Source organism: Protomyctophum bolini, assembly GCF_963924005.1.
Source record: "Protomyctophum bolini genome assembly, chromosome: 23".
Lineage (NCBI taxonomy): Eukaryota > Metazoa > Chordata > Actinopteri > Myctophiformes > Myctophidae > Protomyctophum > Protomyctophum bolini.
In genome coordinates, this window is record NC_137884.1 from 29,501,458 (window position 1) to 29,520,734 (window position 19,277).

General features: G+C 39.7%; 1 protein-coding gene across 1 annotated transcript in view; it reads right to left on the reverse strand.

The window, feature by feature from the left end:
* upf2 (UPF2 regulator of nonsense mediated mRNA decay) overlaps positions 1 to 19,277 on the reverse strand; it is a 65,816-nt gene that overhangs the window by 29,448 nt on the left and 17,091 nt on the right. The window contains 6 exon segments of the mRNA XM_080757856.1: positions 1,032 to 1,217; positions 5,255 to 5,371; positions 5,746 to 5,859; positions 8,919 to 9,027; positions 14,534 to 14,619; positions 15,505 to 15,608. Of these exon segments, the coding sequence (XP_080613982.1) occupies positions 1,032 to 1,217; positions 5,255 to 5,371; positions 5,746 to 5,859; positions 8,919 to 9,027; positions 14,534 to 14,619; positions 15,505 to 15,608 (716 nt within the window).

Consider the following 19,277-nt stretch of genomic DNA (forward strand, 5'->3'; position numbering starts at 1 on the left):
TAAAACCCATTCTGACCCGAGATCAGATTCATACCAGGTTTCCACTGGACACACACTGGTCTGATTAACCCATTCTGACCTGAGATCAGATTTAAAAAAAATGTCTTCTACATCGACAGTTTTCTGAAAAAGCTATGTTTCTGTAGTCAGTCGTTCTTCCATTTTTCAAAAAATAGCAGAACTCGTAGCGCGCCACTCGGTGGCGCGCTACGAGCTTGTAGTAGCTGTAGTAAATGTAGCTTGCAGTTTTTTAAAAGCTTTGTCTCATTTTATTGTAAGTCTCTTGTTTGTATGTTTTTTGCTATTTTTTGTCCGATCTGTAATTTTATCGTTAATAATTACTGAAATGCTTCTATGCCAAAAATCATAATAAACAGATGTTTAAAAAAAAAAAAGCTTGTAGTAGGTTCCCGCACAAAATGGGTTAACAGTTTACAGAATGACAGTACATTACATTATTACTGTACAACTCAACACAACTCAATACAACGACTGTTAACTCTGAGTGGACGACACCATAAAGCATTACACTCGTTTACAAGAGGGTCCACCATGTTCAATTCATCAAAACATTTAGAGACGTACAAATAACACACTTCTATGAAGCCAAAAGCAGGAAATCATAGTGGAGGTATAAAGGAGAAAAATAAAAACATATACAGTGAGGGAAAAAGGGGGGGAGGGGGGGGGGGGGGGGGGCGAATCAGATTTTACGGGGGGGGCAGTGTCGATAGTAGAAACCCACGGTGGGTGTTTCGTTGGTAGAAAAGAACATAGATTAAGATGCTGCATCGTAAGGCGTTGTTGCGCCCAGAATGTGGCATGCGTCTGGAGTTCAGAAGGCCTGTGGGCGATGCGCCGGGAGAGCCCTCTCTCGTTTGGCCCCACCCCCGTCATAGAGTGACCTTTACCTTCTCCGTGGTGACCTTGGAGAGGTCGTGGTGACCGTACCTTCTCCGTGGTGACCTTGGAGAGGTCGTGGTGACCGTACCTTCTCCGTGGTGACCTTGGAGAGGTCGTGGTGACCGTACCTTCTCCGTGGTGACCTTGGAGAGGTCTTTGTAGAGCAGCTTGCGGATGTACTCGTGCAGCGGCGGTCTCTTCTTCCTCACGGTCTTCTCCATGGGGGGGGGGTTGCAGTAGTAGTAGGCGTTCTCCACCATGGTGACGTAGCGCGCGTCCAGATGCTGAGCCTGCTTCTTACGCATCATCTGTTCCTGAATGATGAGAAGAATAATAATAATATTAATAACATCATCTGTTCCTGAATGACGAGAAGAATAATAATAATATTAATAACATCATCTGTTCCTGAATGATGAGAAGAATAATAATAATATTAATAACATCATCTGTTCCTGAATGACGAGAAGAATAATAATAATATTAATAACATCATCTGTTCCTGAATGACGAGAATAATAATAATAATATTAATAACATCATCTGTTCCTGAATGACGAGAAGAATAATAATAATATTAATAACATCATCTGTTCCTGAATGACGAGAAGAATAATAATAATATTAATAACATCATCTGTTCCTGAATGATGAGAATAATAATAATAATAATATTAATAACATCATCTGTTCCTGAATGACGAGAAGAAGAATAATAATATTAATAACATCATCTGTTCCTGAATGACGAGAATAATAATAATAATATTAATAACATCATCTGTTCCTGAATGATGAGGAGAATAATAATAATATTAATAACATCATCTGTTCCTGAATGATGAGGAGAATAATAATAATATTAATAACATCATCTGTTCCTGAATGATGAGAATAATAATAATAATATTAATAACATCATCTGTTCCTGAATGACGAGAAGAATAATAATAATATTAATAACATCATCTGTTCCTGAATGATGAGAAGAATAATAATAATAATATTAATAACATCATCTGTTCCTGAATGATGAGAATAATAATAATAATATTAATAACATCATCTGTTCCTGAATGATGAGAAGAATAATAATAATATTAATAACATCATCTGTTCCTGAATGATGAGAAGAATAATAATAATATTAATAACATCATCTGTTCCTGAATGACGAGAATAATAATAATATTAATAACATCATCTGTTCCTGAATGACGAGAATAATAATAATATTAATAACATCATCTGTTCCTGAATGACGAGAAGAATAATAATAATATTAATAACATCATCTGTTCCTGAATGACGAGAATAATAATAATATTAATAACATCATCTGTTCCTGAATGATGAGAAGAATAATAATAATATTAATAACATCATCTGTTCCTGAATGACGAGAATAATAATAATATTAATAACATCATCTGTTCCTGAGGATCCAGAGAGGGCCAGAATGATGAGAATAATAATAATATTAATAAGATCATCTGTTCCTGAGGATCCAGAGAGGGCCAGAATGATGAGAATAATAATAATATTAATAATAACATCATCTGTTCCTGAGGATCCAGAGAGGGCCAGAATGATGAGAATAATAATAATATTAATAATAAGATCATCTGTTCCTGAGGATCCAGAGAGGGCCAGAATGATGAGAAGAATAATAATAATATTAATAATAAGATCATCTGTTCCTGAGGATCCAGAGAGGGCCAGAATGATGAGAAGAATAATAATAATATTAATAACATCATCTGTTCCTGAGGATCCAGAGAGGGCCAGAATGATGAGAATAATAATAATATTAATAATAAGATCATCTGTTCCTGAGGATCCAGAGAGGGCCAGAATGATGAGAATAATAATAATATTAATAACATCATCTGTTCCTGAGGATCCAGAGAGGGCCAGAATGATGAGAATAATAATAATATTAATAACATCATCTGTTCCTGAGGATCCAGAGAGGGCCAGAATGATGAGAATAATAATAATAATATTAATAATAAGATCATCTGTTCCTGAGGATCCAGAGAGGGCCAGAATGATGAGAATAATAATAATAATATTAATAATAAGATCATCTGTTCCTGAGGATCCAGAGAGGGCCAGAATGATGAGAATAATAATAATATTAATAATAAGATCATCTGTTCCTGAGGATCCAGAGAGGGCCAGAATGATAATAATAATAATAATATTAATAATAAGATCATCTGTTCCTGAGGATCCAGAGAGGGCCAGAATGATGAGAATAATAATAATAATATTAATAATAAGATCATCTGTTCCTGAGGATCCAGAGAGGGCCAGAATGATGAGAATAATAATAATAATATTAATAATAAGATCATCTGTTCCTGAGGATCCAGAGAGGGCCAGAATGATGAGAATAATAATAATAATATTAATAACATCATCTGTTCCTGAGGATCCAGAGAGGGCCAGAATGATGAGAATAAACTAGGGCCGGGACTTAGGTTAGTTAATCGAGATTAATTAACTACAGAAAAATTAACGCGTTCAAAGAATTAACGCATTTAATCGCACCTTTTTTCCCCACCGCGGAAACGTTTCTCACTGGGCGTTTTTCTATAGTACTGAATTGGCTGCGGCACGCCTACTCTACACTCTGCTCCATGTTAGAGCGAGGCGAGCAGCAGCAGCAGGACAGGCTACAGCTCCGTCAGAACTAAGCCCAAACCCAAATTAATCGGATGAAGAAGCCGCTTATATCGCTTTTGCGCCACGGACGGGACATTTAGATGTAAAAGCTATCGGATGGACGCGTGGATATAGCGGCATGGCTGTGTGCAATGTCAGAGGGAAAGGATCCATATAGGACCAACGTTAGCTTCCATGCTAGCTGCTTCAGTTTAACACGTCTCACAGGACACCGGAGACGCGCGGTGATTTCACCGCAGCACGAAGCTGTCAAGGTGTCCTCGATGCCAAACATACTGAAGCTGCAAGCGTGGGAATTCCGTGGTCAGACAGTGGTCTGCCCCAACCTCATGTCATGTGACCATAATAAAGTAGTTTTTATTTGTTTTCTCATGCCCAGCCATGTAAAGCACATTTGAGTATTCATATACACACTGAAGACACTTTATATAGTTGTTGGGATAAAAAAAAGTTGTATTGCTTAAAGGGGAATACCACTCATTTTCAACATTTTTCTATGGAGTTGTGTGCACTTGAAATAATCAAAAAAAAGTCCCCCCATTCTGTGTTGCCTAGAACTGGAGGTCTGAAAAAAACAGTAACATTATGAAGTACATTTTTGTGATGTCACTGAGATGTATTTTTTTTCAGACCTCCAGTTCTAGGCAACACAGAATGGGGGGGGGGGGACTTTCTTATTATATCCACACAACAACTCTAAGGTATATTAATGACAGTAAAATGTTGAAAATGAGTGGAATCCCGTAGTCACTATTCACTGGGATACCAAAAACATTTGAAAAAAAAGGTTTCTCACTGTTCTCGGGTTAAATATTGATATGCGATTAAAATGTGATTAATCAAGATTGATTAATTACAAAGCCTCTGATTAATTAAATTTAAAAAAATTAAATCGAGTCCCAGCTTTAGAATAAATATTTGGGTGTGATTTCCATTATTAAAGCATTCATTGATTCTGATCAAATCATTGATTCTGCCCGAATTAAAAGCCATCTGTATGAAATATGAATACAACAAAACTTTCCGGTATGAAGTGAGTGACTATTTCTCCCTCCTCCTCTGTCGTCTCATGTTGACAGCGAGCTGTGCAGCTGTGCAGCTACGCAGTGATATTCCTGTCCCCTCTCTTAAAGGTTTCCTACGCAGTGATATTCCTGTCCTCTCTCTTAAAGGTTTCCTACGCAGTGATATTCCTGTCCCCTCTCTTAAAGGTTTCCTACGCAGTGATATTCCTGTCTGTCCCCTCTCTTAAAGGTTTCCTCCCATAAACTTCACCTGAAAAGGACGTTTAATAATGATGTTGCTTCAGTGCCAGGCACTACTGACTGTAACGTCATTGGACGATGCAAAAACGTCAGTCAAAAACGAGTCAGTGACTCTGTCTCTAGACTCCTCCACAACCAACTCCGTGCAGAGCGATAGCTCCGCCTGTCTTTAGACTCCTCCACAACCAACTCTGTGCAGAGCGATAGCTCCGGCTCTGCAAAGCCACAAGCCCACAACGCGTCGCTGATGCAACGCGGTGTGGGCTTGTAGATCAGCTCCGTTCCCTGTGCGTCTAGAAAATAAATAAATATCGTGTGACTGCGTGTGTGTGTGTGTGTACGTGGGGTGTGTGTGTACATGCGTGTGTACATGCGTGGGGTGCGTGCGTGCGTACCAGTAGAACGCTGGTCCTGAGGTGTGACTCGGGCGACCTGAACAGGAAGCGACCGCAGGTCTCCAGCAGCGTGCACGCCATCTCTATGTGATGATGGGAGAAATCTGACAGGAGCATCTGGACCACACACACACACACACACACACACACACACAGTCACACACACACACACACACAGTCACACAGTCACACACACAGTCACACACACACACTTTTACGATAATGTCCTTTCACAAGTGATTAACATCAATATGATCATCAAGTTGAAGCTTTTAGACCAGTGCTCCCCAAAGTAGATGTTAGAAGTACTGACCAAATGGACCCCATGGATCTGTAACTCTGAGAGTGTACAAATGGAACCAAATGGACCCTTATGGGTCTGTAACTCTGAGAGTGTACAAATGGAACCAAATGGACCCTTATGGGTCTGTAACTCTGAGAGTGTACAAATGGAACCAAATGGACCCTTATGGGTCTACCTTCAGACCTACCTTCAGACAGTACAGAGAGTCGGTTTTGGAGAACATCTTGAACTTGGCCAGCTCTCCGATGAACCTCACGGTTTTGTTCTTGGTTTCGATGTTAATCTGGTCCTTCTTACGAATCTGTGGCAGCAGCAGAACACAGGGTGGGTGTCAAAAACACATGATGAACACATAAAGGAAAGGTACTATGTTTACCCAGGGTAACTGGACTAAGGAAAGGAAAGGTACTATGTTTACCCAGGGTAACTGGACTAAGGAAAGGAAAGGTACTATGTTTACCCAGGGTAACTGGACTAAGGAAAGGAAAGGTACTATGTTTACCCAGGGTAACTGGACTAAGGAAAGGAAAGGTACCATGTTTACCCAGGGTAACTGGACTAAGGAAAGGAAAGGTACCATGTTTACCCAGGGTATAACTGGACTAAGGAAAGGAAAGGTACTATGTTTACCCAGGGTAACTGGACTAAGGAAAGGAAAGGTACTATGTTTACCCAGGGTAACTGGACTAAGGAAAGGAAAGGTACTATGTTTACCCAGGGTAACTGGACTAAGCTCCAGAACTTGTTTACAGCCAGGCCCTGCTCATAGAACATTTCATGGTAGGGGTTCAATGCCTTCACATGATGAACACATGCTGGGTAAAGGAGAAAAGCTCTTATGTCAGACTACTGTTCATAGACTATAGTTTCCGCTTTTAACACTATTGTACCATCTAAATTAGTGTTGAAACGCAGTGGCCTTGGTGTGGGCAGCTCCATCTGTAATTGGCTATTTGATTTTCTGCCAGGCAGGCCCCAGTGTGTACGCATAGGAGAGAGAAGCTCATCCACAATTCTCACCAGAACCGGTGCGCCCCAAGGCTGCTGCCTCAGTCCTCTGTTGTACAGCTTGTTTACATTTGATTGTGTCGCCAGATGTGAGAATAACATCATAATTAAATTTGCGGATGATACCACAGTGATCGGACTAATAACCGACGGTGATGAGAGGGCCTATAGGAGGGAGATAGAGGATCTGACCATGATGCGATAACAACAACCTCTCACTTAACACCAATAAGACCAAATAAATCACTGTAGACTTTAGGAAGTCCAAAGGTATCCACACCCCCATTTCCATCAAAGGGTCATCTGTCGACATAGTTGATAACTTTAAATTCCTGGGCATACATATTACAGACACATTCACATGGTCACTCATACACATCACAGACACATTCACATGGTCACTCATACACATCACAGACACATTCACATGGTCACTCATACACATCACAGACACATTCACATGGTCACTCATACACATCACAGACACATTCACATGGTCACTCAACACATCACAGACACATTCACATGGTCACTCATACACATCACAGACACATTCACATGGTCACTCATACACATCACAGACACATTCACATGGTCACTCATACACATCACAGACACATTCACATGGTCACTCATACACATCACAGACACATTCACATGGTCACTCAACACATCACAGACACATTCACATGGTCACTCATACACATCACAGACACATTCACATGGTCACTCATACACATCACAGACACATTCACATGGTCACTCAACACATCACAGACACATTCACATGGTCACTCATACACATCACAGACACATTCACATGGTCACTCATACACATCACAGACACATTCACATGGTCACTCATACACATCACAGACACATTCACATGGTCACTCATACACATCACAGACACATTCACATGGTCACTCATACACATCACAGACACATTCACATGGTCACTCAACACATCACAGACACATTCACATGGTCACTCAACACATCACAGACACATTCACATGGTCACTCATACACATCACAGACACATTCACATGGTCACTCATACACATCACAGACACATTCACATGGTCACTCATACACATCACAGACACATTCACATGGTCACTCATACACATCACAGACACATTCACATGGTCACTCAACACATCACAGACACATTCACATGGTCACTCATACACATCACAGACACATTCACATGGTCACTCATACACATCACAGACACATTCACATGGTCACTCATACACATCACAGACACATTCACATGGTCACTCATACACATCACAGACACATTCACATGGTCACTCAACAACGAGTACATCCTCAAGAAGGCGCAGCAGCGACTGTACTTTCTGAGGCGCCTTAAACTAGTGAACTTTTATCGCTGTATAATTGAAAGTGTCTTAACTGGCTGCATCACAGTGTGGTACGGTAACACGACCGCTCAGGACTGCAACAGGTTGCAGAGGACCGTTAAAACAGCAGCTAAAATCATCGGCACTACAGAATTACCCAGTCTCCATAACATCTACACCACTCGCTGTATGAAAAAAGCCCACAACATCATGGAAGACACCAGCCACCCCGCAAATACCCTGTTCAAACCACTCCCTTCCAAAGAACGCTACCAGAGCATCAAATCTCGCACCACCGTCTCAGTAACAGTTTTTACCCCCAGGCAGTCAGGCTGCTGAACAGCTGACCTTGAACTGTATTGCACTGTTTTGTCTTTTTCTTGCACTATAGATGTTGTTTATGTCCTGTGTATGTAAGACTGAGAGTGCTCTGGGCAAAATAATTTTCATTGTATTTATACAATGAAAATGTATACACATATACACAAATAAACCTGAACCTGGGTGTCAAAAACACATGATGAACACATGAACACATGATGGGTGTCAAAAAGGCTTCATTTATCTAAACGGAGCACAAAGGACTGATGGACCATGTGCAACCCAGATTCAGCTCAAACAAGGGACTAAATTATTTTCACTCCTACCAACAGTCATTAAGACATGCAAATCCCTTGACTCCTTCAAAACCGCTCTCAAAGGGCACCTATACGGACGGCTGTGATTAGAAACTGGCCCCCGTAAAATCTGAATCCCCTGAATTCCTGTTCTGTTCTTTAACTACATAGAAGTGTATATTTGTACGTCTCTAAATGTTTTTGATGAATTGAACAAGGTGGACCCTCTTGTAAACAAGTCTAGTGCTTTATGGTGTCGTCCACTCACAGTTAACAGTCTTTGTATTGAGTTTGTGCTTTGTGAAATGTACTGTAATTCTGCAAACTGTCAATAAATACTTCAATCAATCAATGAAAAAACCTACGTGGAACCTGAAGTCTCCCTTCAGCATGGAACACAGGTCCTCTGCTACGTCCGACATGCAGGGATGAAGGGTCGCCACTAGGCGGGAGTAGAACGGCAGGAGGTCCAACCTGTCCAGGGACAACAGACAGCTACTGTTCAGCACAATAAAACATGACAACAGCACCACCTGCTGGAGTTAATGGTAACCGCAGTAACTCATAACCCACTGCAAGGTTCTACCCAGTGTTGTTTTTGGCAGAAAAAATTAGATTTTAGTTTTAGTCACATTTCAGTTTTAGTGTTAGTCTAGTTTTAGTCGACTAAATGTCATGACATTTTAGTCAACTAAATCTACAGTTGATTTAGTCGACTAAAATGTATTTTGTCAGGCCTTGATGCCGTCGTGATAACTGACTTTATGCTGGCTGAAAATAGCAGATCAACAAGCTCACAACGCGTCGCAGCACAACGCGCTGTGAGCTTGCAGATCTGCTATTTTCAGCATGCAAACAAAGTGTAAAATGACTTCTACTGGATCTCTTGTCCACTAGTCCCTTCCTGACATTTTAGTCTAATTTTTATTTGTTGACGAAATTGTCAATATATTACTTGTGCAAGCAGAGCGCGCAAGTAATATTTTCGCCCGGTCCGTATGCACCGTCCCAGCCAACCCGCCACTTTTGATGCGTATGCAAATAAAACAGCAAATTTGTGCCCGATTTGCTGGGACCAGATTACATACATGACCATATTTCTTACGTCATTATTGAGAGCTAGTCATACATATACTATATATAATCTGTAAAATAAAATAGCAAATTGTGCCTGATTTGCTGGGACCAGAGTACATGGTGTGTGTATATGTATGACTAGCTCTCAATGATGACGTAAGAAATATGGTCATGTATGTAATCTGTTCCCAGCAAATCAGGCACAAATTTGCTGTTTTATTTGCATACGCATCAAAAGTGGCGGGTTGGCTGGGACGGTTTTTGGCGCAAAGTAACCACAGTATACCACTAATCAACTTACAAATTACATATAGTATATGTATATGTAATGATGACGTAAGAAATATGTGGATTAAAGGACCCAATGCCAGAGTGTAATTGGTTTTCTATGGTGACGTAATGACGATATGTTTTAGTGTTGGGAGGATTAACGGTAATGCTCCTGTGTATACATGTATGTATACTGGCCAGCCGGGGCGCCTGATGGAGGGGAAAGGAACTGGTTGGAATAACGTGTTCCTTCCACGCGCTACGTCCAACCAGGGAAACTCCCCCCCTGTCAGGTGTAAAGGAGCAACTTGGACACTCAGGCATGAAGGAAGCATGAGTTAAGTCCGTTGCTCTCCCCAGGTTGGCGGAGGGTGTGTAGAGCCCAGGATCACAGTAGATGATTGGCACAGGGGTGAAAAATGGGTTACAAAATCGTGGGATAAAAAATATATTTAAAAAAATACATGTATGTAATCTGGCACCACTGCCGTATCAGGCACAATTCTGCAATTATGATAATAGATTTCAATGAAGACCAATATAGTGAGAAAGGTAAAAGTATAAAGACCTTCATGTCAAGATTAGGCTTTTAACAATTAAATACAAATCCAACTACAGATTACGGAAGTATTTTATATTATATGTATATTTTAACGAAAGTATTATTACAGAAATTGAAGTTAGAGACTCTGATCATGATTTAGTATTAATATCACTATAGTCCAAGATTAAATACATTTAAAACAATTGACAATTTACAATAAATAATAAAATAATTCTACTGTATAGGTGATAACATATTTTAATTCAGTTCATATGCCTTTTTTTTCATCACATATCAATGATTTATCTTTCTTTGAAAAACTAAAAAGGGATCCAGGATATTTCTAAATTGATAAAACTGTATTTCTTATATAGATAGAAACTTGAACCATACTTAATAATACTAGGTGTTTACATGCATAAAGTAGGTAGGTAGCAAATAGTTACACCTAATAATTAGACATTTCAAACGTTCCTTCACAGAGATACTGAGACTGGGGTTGGATTGGGGGTGGGAAGTGAGGACGCTGGCGTCGACTGTTCGCCGCTTCACCTCCCAATGTATGAATGAATGAACCATTGTAAAGCGCTTTGAGTAGGCACATAGTGAATAGAAAAGCGCCATGAAAATGCAATTCATTATTATTATTATTGGTAAATGGTGCATTTATATAGCGCTTTTATCCAAGGCGCTTTACATAGATTGTGCATTACATTCACCCATTCATACACCGATGGCAGCGGAAACCATGCAAGGCACCAACTAGCACATCGGGAGCAATTAGGGGTTCAGTGTCTTGCTCAAGGACACTTCGACAGTAACTCTGGGGGAGCCCGGGTTCGAACTGGCAACCTTGCGGTTCCTATCCAGGCACTCTACCCCTGAGCCACCGCCGCACAGTTTACAGTGGTCGAAAGTACTTGCGCGCTCCGCTTGCGCACTAGTTGGCCATTTATGGCCTACTAGTGTGCAACAAGCAAGTATGCACTCGACAGAGTGCAGTTCTAGTTTAGTCATATTAGCTCAGTGGAAAAAGGTAGTCGACGAACATTATTCGTCTTTGTTTTAGTGGATGAAATTAACACTGGTTCTACCTCCGCCTTGGGATTATTATTATTATTATTATTATTAATATTATTACCTCTGCCTGGGGACGGTGAAGAGCTATTCATATTATTACCTCTGCCTGGGGACGGTAAAGAGCTATTCATATTATTAATATTAATATTATTACCTCTGCCTGGGGACGGTGAAGAGCCTTATTATTAATATTATTACCTCTGCCTGGGGACGGTGAAGAGCCTTATTATTAATATTATTACCTCTGCCTGGGGACGGTGAAGAGCTATTCATATTATTATTATTAATATTATTACCTCTGCCTGGGGACGGTGAAGAGCTATTCATATTATTAATATTAATATTATTACCTCTGCCTGGGGACGGTGAAGAGCTATTCATATTATTAATATTAATATTATTACCTCTGCCTGGGGACGGTGAAGAGCTATTCATATTATTAATATTAATATTATTACCTCTGCCTGGGGACGGTGAAGAGCTATTAATATTATTAATATTAATATTATTACCTCTGCCTGGGGACGGTGAAGAGCTATTAATATTATTAATATTAATATTATTACCTCTGCCTGGGGACGGTGAAGAGCTATTCATATTATTACCTCTGCCTGGGGACGGTAAAGAGCTATTCATATTATTAATATTAATATTATTACCTCTGCCTGGGGACGGTGAAGAGCCTTATTATTAATATTATTACCTCTGCCTGGGGACGGTGAAGAGCCTTATTATTAATATTATTACCTCTGCCTGGGGACGGTGAAGAGCTATTCATATTATTATTATTAATATTATTACCTCTGCCTGGGGACGGTGAAGAGCTATTCATATTATTAATATTAATATTATTACCTCTGCCTGGGGACGGTGAAGAGCTATTCATATTATTAATATTAATATTATTACCTCTGCCTGGGGACGGTGAAGAGCTATTCATATTATTAATATTAATATTATTACCTCTGCCTGGGGACGGTGAAGAGCTATTAATATTATTAATATTAATATTATTACCTCTGCCTGGGGACGGTGAAGAGCTATTAATATTATTAATATTAATATTATTACCTCTGCCTGGGGACGGTGAAGAGCTATTCATATTATTAATATTAATATTATTACCTCTGCCTGGGGACGGTGAAGAGCTATTCATATTATTAATATTAATATTATTACCTCTGCCTGGGGACGGTGAAGAGCTATTAATATTATTAATATTAATATTATTACCTCTGCCTGGGGACGGTGAAGAGCTATTCATATTATTAATATTAATATTATTACCTCTGCCTGGGGACGGTGAAGAGCTATTCATATTATTAATATTAATATTATTACCTCTGCCTGGGGACGGTGAAGAGCTATTAATATTATTAATATTAATATTATTACCTCTGCCTGGGGACGGTGAAGAGCTATTCATATTATTAATATTAATATTATTACCTCTGCCTGGGGACGGTGAAGAGCTATTCATATTATTAATATTAATATTATTACCTCTGCCTGGGGACGGTGAAGAGCTATTCATATTATTAATATTATTACCTCTGCCTGGGGACGGTGAAGAGCTATTAATATTATTAATATTAATATTATTACCTCTGCCTGGGGACGGTGAAGAGCTATTAATATTATTAATATTAATATTATTACCTCTGCCTGGGGACGGTGAAGAGCTATTAATATTATTATTATAAATATTATTACCTCTGCCTGGGGACGGTGAAGAGCTATTCATATTATTAATATTAATATTATTACCTCTGCCTGGGGACGGTGAAGAGCTATTCATATTATTATTATAAATATTATTACCTCTGCCTGGGGACGGTGAAGAGCTATTAATATTATTATTATAAATATTATTACCTCTGCCTGGGGACGGTGAAGAGCTATTAATATTATTATTATAAATATTATTACCTCTGCCTGGGGACGGTGAAGAGCTATTAATATTATTATTATAAATATTATTACCTCTGCCTGGGGACGGTGAAGAGCTATTAATATTATTAATATTAATATTATTACCTCTGCCTGGGGACGGTGAAGAGCTATTCATATTATTAATATTAATATTATTACCTCTGCCTGGGGACGGTGAAGAGCTATTCATATTATTAATATTAATATTATTACCTCTGCCTGGGGACGGTGAAGAGCTATTCATATTATTAATATTAATATTATTACCTCTGCCTGGGGACGGTGAAGAGCTATTCATATTATTAATATTAATATTATTACCTCTGCCTGGGGACGGTGAAGAGCTATTCATATTATTAATATTAATATTATTACCTCTGCCTGGGGACGGTGAAGAGCTATTCATATTATTAATATTAATATTATTACCTCTGCCTGGGGACGGTGAAGAGCTATTCATATTATTAATATTAATATTATTACCTCTGCCTGGGGACGGTGAAGAGCTATTCATATTATTAATATTAATATTATTACCTCTGCCTGGGGACGGTGAAGAGCTATTCATATTATTAATATTAATATTATTACCTCTGCCTGGGGACGGTGAAGAGCTATTAATATTATTAATATTAATATTATTACCTCTGCCTGGGGACGGTGAAGAGCTATTAATATTATTAATATTAATATTATTACCTCTGCCTGGGGACGGTGAAGAGCTATTCATATTATTAATATTAATATTATTACCTCTGCCTGGGGACGGTGAAGAGCTATTCATATTATTAATATTAATATTATTACCTCTGCCTGGGGACGGTGAAGAGCTATTCATATTATTAATATTAATATTATTACCTCTGCCTGGGGACGGTGAAGAGCTATTCATATTATTAATATTAATATTATTACCTCTGCCTGGGGACGGTGAAGAGCTATTCATATTATTAATATTAATATTATTACCTCTGCCTGGGGACGGTGAAGAGCTATTCATATTATTAATATTAATATTATTACCTCTGCCTGGGGACGGTGAAGAGCTATTCATATTATTAATATTAATATTATTACCTCTGCCTGGGGACGGTGAAGAGTGCGCGGACCAGCTTCCTGCGGTTGGACTTGGTGTTCATGTTCATGCAGAAATCCATGGCAGCCTGCAGGACATGGCAACCCAGAGATTACATTACATGATAAATAACTCCATGGCAGCCTGCAGGACATGGCAACCCAGAGATTACATTACATGATAAATAAATCCATGGCAGCCTGCAGGACATGGCAACCCAGAGATTACATTACATGATAAATAAATCCATGGCAGCCTGCAGGACATGGCAACCCAGAGATTACATTACATGATAAATAAATCCATGGCAGTCTGCAGGACATGGCAACCCAGAGATTACATTACATGATAAATAAATCCATGGCAGCCTGCAGGACATGGCAACCCAGAGATTACATTACATGATAAATAATGATATTACATGATAAATAAATCCATGGCACCCTTTCAGCTGCAGGTTTAATGGCAATCATTTACTGTAAATCATTGCCAATATATAAAACATTTTAGTCTTTCAAAGACTTTCTTCCCAAACCACACTAACAAATCTCTAGGTCCATCCTTTAGGTTCTGCCTGGCCCAGAAGAGGAAACTCTTGTTAGTGGCAATTATTTACAATAACTGAAATCATTGCCAATATAAGACTTTCGTCCCAAAAACCACACTAACAAATGAATATAATTATAATATAATTGCTATTAAAGAATGTTTGCAGAAAATATGTTGTTCCAGGGACCCTCCCAGAAGCAAAGATTTGAGTTCAAAACATTTTCACGATTTTTCAAAAAAATATCAGACCTACAAGCTCGTAGCGCGGCACCGATCTTGTAGATCTGCTATTTTTCAATAGCTAAAGTATAACAATGCTTGAAACACCAAAAGGGGATTCCCGCCCAGAATGGGTTAGTGCAATTTGCTAATCAAAACAAAAGCGTATTTTTAGGATGACTGCACCATCCTATGCATCCTGCACCTTGTCTATGAGGTCTCTGTTGACACAGTTGGGGAGCTGCTGGATGAAGGCGTCCACGATTAGCTTCAGGTGAGACCCAGTGCTGGCCTCCTCGTCCTCTTGTTCTGAAACAACAACAGATCATTAGACCCAGTGCTGGCCTCCTCGTCCTCTTGTTCTGAAACAACAACAGATCATTAGACCCAGTGCTGGCCTCGTCGTCCTCTTGTTCTGAAACAACAACAGATCATTAGCTTCAGATGAGACCCAGTGCTGGCCTCTTGTTCTGAAACAACAACCGATCATTAGCTTCAGGTGAGACCTAGGGTTGGGATTCGGAACCGGGTCCATTTCAGACCCGGTTCCGACATTGCGGATCCGGAGCCGGTTCCATTGTTTTTTTATTAACGGTTCCCCAAACGGTTCTCATCAGTGGTCATTTAGCTCCGCTGTGTCTGTCTGTGCATGCACGCAAGCAGAGCCTGGGGTGACGTCAACCCACCTAAAGGAGTGTGTGGGGTCGGGGAGGATACGCCCACTGTTCTGTGCATTCAGCGACCGCTCACCACCACCGAGCGAGCGGCACAGTATGTGGAAGAGATCTCCACAGTGTGGTTAACAGAGAGGGAAATGACTCTGAGGCTGAGCACGCAACGTGGAATAAATGTTATGCTAGAGTTCCCTGCAAAGGTTGTTGCAACTTGTAACAGTTGCACCACGTCCACATTGATGAAACGACTCAAAATCAATACGCCTACACGAGTCCACAACTCACGAGAATAATCTAAAGGCAAATCGCGTTTGAGAGCCATGCGGAAAGCAGCTCCACCACAGCCGGCGGGGGATGAGGATGATGCAAGGCTGGTTCACTTTCCCCAGGCTAGTAACGTAGTAGAAAATAAAAACTACTAACGTCTACATAGCTTTTCATTAGGTGTATTTATTGTACAACTGTTGTTAATGGTGTTCATTTAGAACGCCAATGTCTCGACGTCTTTCCGTCTGATATTTTATGAATCACGCCAAATCAATTTGTCTGCACTTATTTTTTACAACCTATAAGCAACTCAACTGCTTTTGATTTGGCTCTAAATTAATCGCGTGACTGTTGAGAGCCCAGCGTTTAGGTGCATATACCTCCATAGATTGATTACTTTATAAACGGTTTGCAGAAAAAAGCACAGGAACGTAGCCTACAGTTCAATACAAGGTCTGCTAAAAGGATTTTATAATCCAAGAAAGCACTATTTGTTTCCATTAGGGAGGTAAGGGGTCATTCATATTAAATTAATCTGAACATTAAAGACAACATTTGTCACCACAACAATATAATTATTGCAATGTGTACTGTATTTAATATACAGCAAATTGCAATATACAGTACAAATTGCAACAATGATATTGTTGTGGTGGCTAGCTGGTGGTGGTGAAGTTTAAATAATAGTGCCACCTCATAATTGTAAAGTGCATTTTAAAAAATGTAATTAATTAATTTGTGTTTATTATGTACTTGGTTAGGTTAGTTATAATATAAGCATAATCTATGTCAGAAAAAAAAGGGGAAAAAAATAATATTAGGATCCGTTAAGGGAACCCTTAGGAACCGGAACCGTTAAGAGGGATCCGGGAAGGATCCGGAACCGTTCAAATCCTAACGAATCCCAACCCTAGTGAGACCCAGTGCTGGCCTCCTCGTCCTCTTGTTCTGAAACAGATCATTAGCTTCAGCTGAGACCCAGTGCTGGCCTCTTGTTCTGAAACAACACATGAGATCGATGTCTAATACTACATGTAAAAAATTATCAAAGTGCACAATATGTGACCAGATTTGACTTAGAGACTGCCATCGCGCAAATTACAGCTTTTTTTTTCTTCAAAATTAGTTAATAGCACAGGCAGACTCTTCACATACTAGCATGTCTGAAATAAGTGTCAGAGCTGAAATAAATATGTAAATATGAAATAAATGCTTTAAACATGTAGCTAGGTGTAATGTTAGAGACCACAGAAGACATGTAAATATGAAATAAATGCTTAAACATGTAGCTAGGTGTAATGTTAGAGACCACGGAAGACATGTAAATATGAAATAAATGCTTAAACATGTAGCTAGGTGTAATGTTAGAGTCCACAGAAGACATGTAAATATGAAATAAATGCTTAAACATGTAGCTATAGGTGTAATGTTAGAGACCACAGAAGACATGTAAATATGAAATAAATGCTTAAACATGTAGCTAGGTGTAATGTTAGAGACCACAGAAGTGAACCTTTTCAAGCCTGTTTTCTCAACTCTCTGTTTCTCTGCCAGACATTACTCCATAAGCCATATCTCCAAAACTGGTGGGTCAAACTGAACAACCAATATGTCAATTTGAAGCTACGATTCCCTGCTTTCATATGACATATGACTAAAATTCAAAAACATCCAATGGCAGTCTCTCAGTCAAATTTGGTCACATATAATGAATAAAGTCATGGATCATCTTAGATGTACTAGCCTATGTTCATGCCAAGATATTTAGGGTTAGATATTTAGATTTAGCTACTAAAAAAGTAGGACTTTGGTGAGGTGTTGCATTTATTCACACTTTAAAAAGGTGTGTTATGGATGTTTTATTTGCTGGTCCATAATGTGACATTTTAAGTGTAGTTTTATTTCTGCCGGTTCAGTTCCCACTTGTAAAAGAGACGCCGTCTCAATGTGTTTTTACTGGTTAAATAAATAAATCGTTTTAATAATTTATTTGTACAAAAAGGACACAGACGTCGTGTCACGATAACACCCACATATATGTGGGCGTTTAATATGAATGCCATGTTGGTTTTCTCAAAGATAAGAATTCACTTTATTCACTATACAGGGCTCCAGCGTGCGACCTATTAGGTCGCATATGCGACTTAATTTCTTAATGTGCGAGTTAAATTTGAACGAGGTCGCACCGGTGCTACTTATTGCTTTCACTCCCAGCCTCAACCATGAAGCACGGGCGTTAGCGCGATAATAAAATATGACTTTATTCTCGCTCATTCCGCACCTCCTCTCTCTCTCTTTCTCGCTCCCTCTCTCTCTCTCTCTGCCTGTCTGTCTGCACCGGTCTGCACGCGACACGCGTGAGTTCAACAGCGGCGGCGCGCTCACTGATCAACCCCGAAAAAAAGGAAACTGATTTCAGCCTCGGCTGTACATAAGTTTCCCTGGAGCGCACACTTTTCTTTACAACTGGGATGATGATGCATGCTGTGCATTGCTGTCGCTGAATACACAGAGACAGCAGACATAATATGGGGGACTGCGCCTCGTCCCCGACCCCAAACACGGTAAACTTGTTGAAAAATAGCTTCCAATAGCTTGTTATTTTGCGTGGAGTAGCGCTGTGTGCAGGCCATAGACTGTATGCAGGCCAGGCTACATACATGATCACCTCTGAGTAGCGCTGTGTGCAGGCCATAGGCTGTATGCAGGCCAGGCTACATACATGATCACCTCTGAGTAGCGCTGTGTGCAGGCCATAGACTGTATGCAGGCCAGGCTACATACATGATCACCTCTGAGTAGTGCTGTGTGCAGGCCATAGACTGTATGCAGGCCAGGCTACATATACATGATCGCCTCTGAGTAGCGCTGTGTGCAGGCCATAGACTGTATGCAGGCCAGGCTACATACATGATCGCCTCTGAGTAGCGCTGTGTGCAGGCCATAGACTGTATGCAGGCCAGGCTACATACATGATCGCCTCGAACAAAATACATCTCCCACGTGAAACCTGGTATATTCTTCGTCGTACGACGTG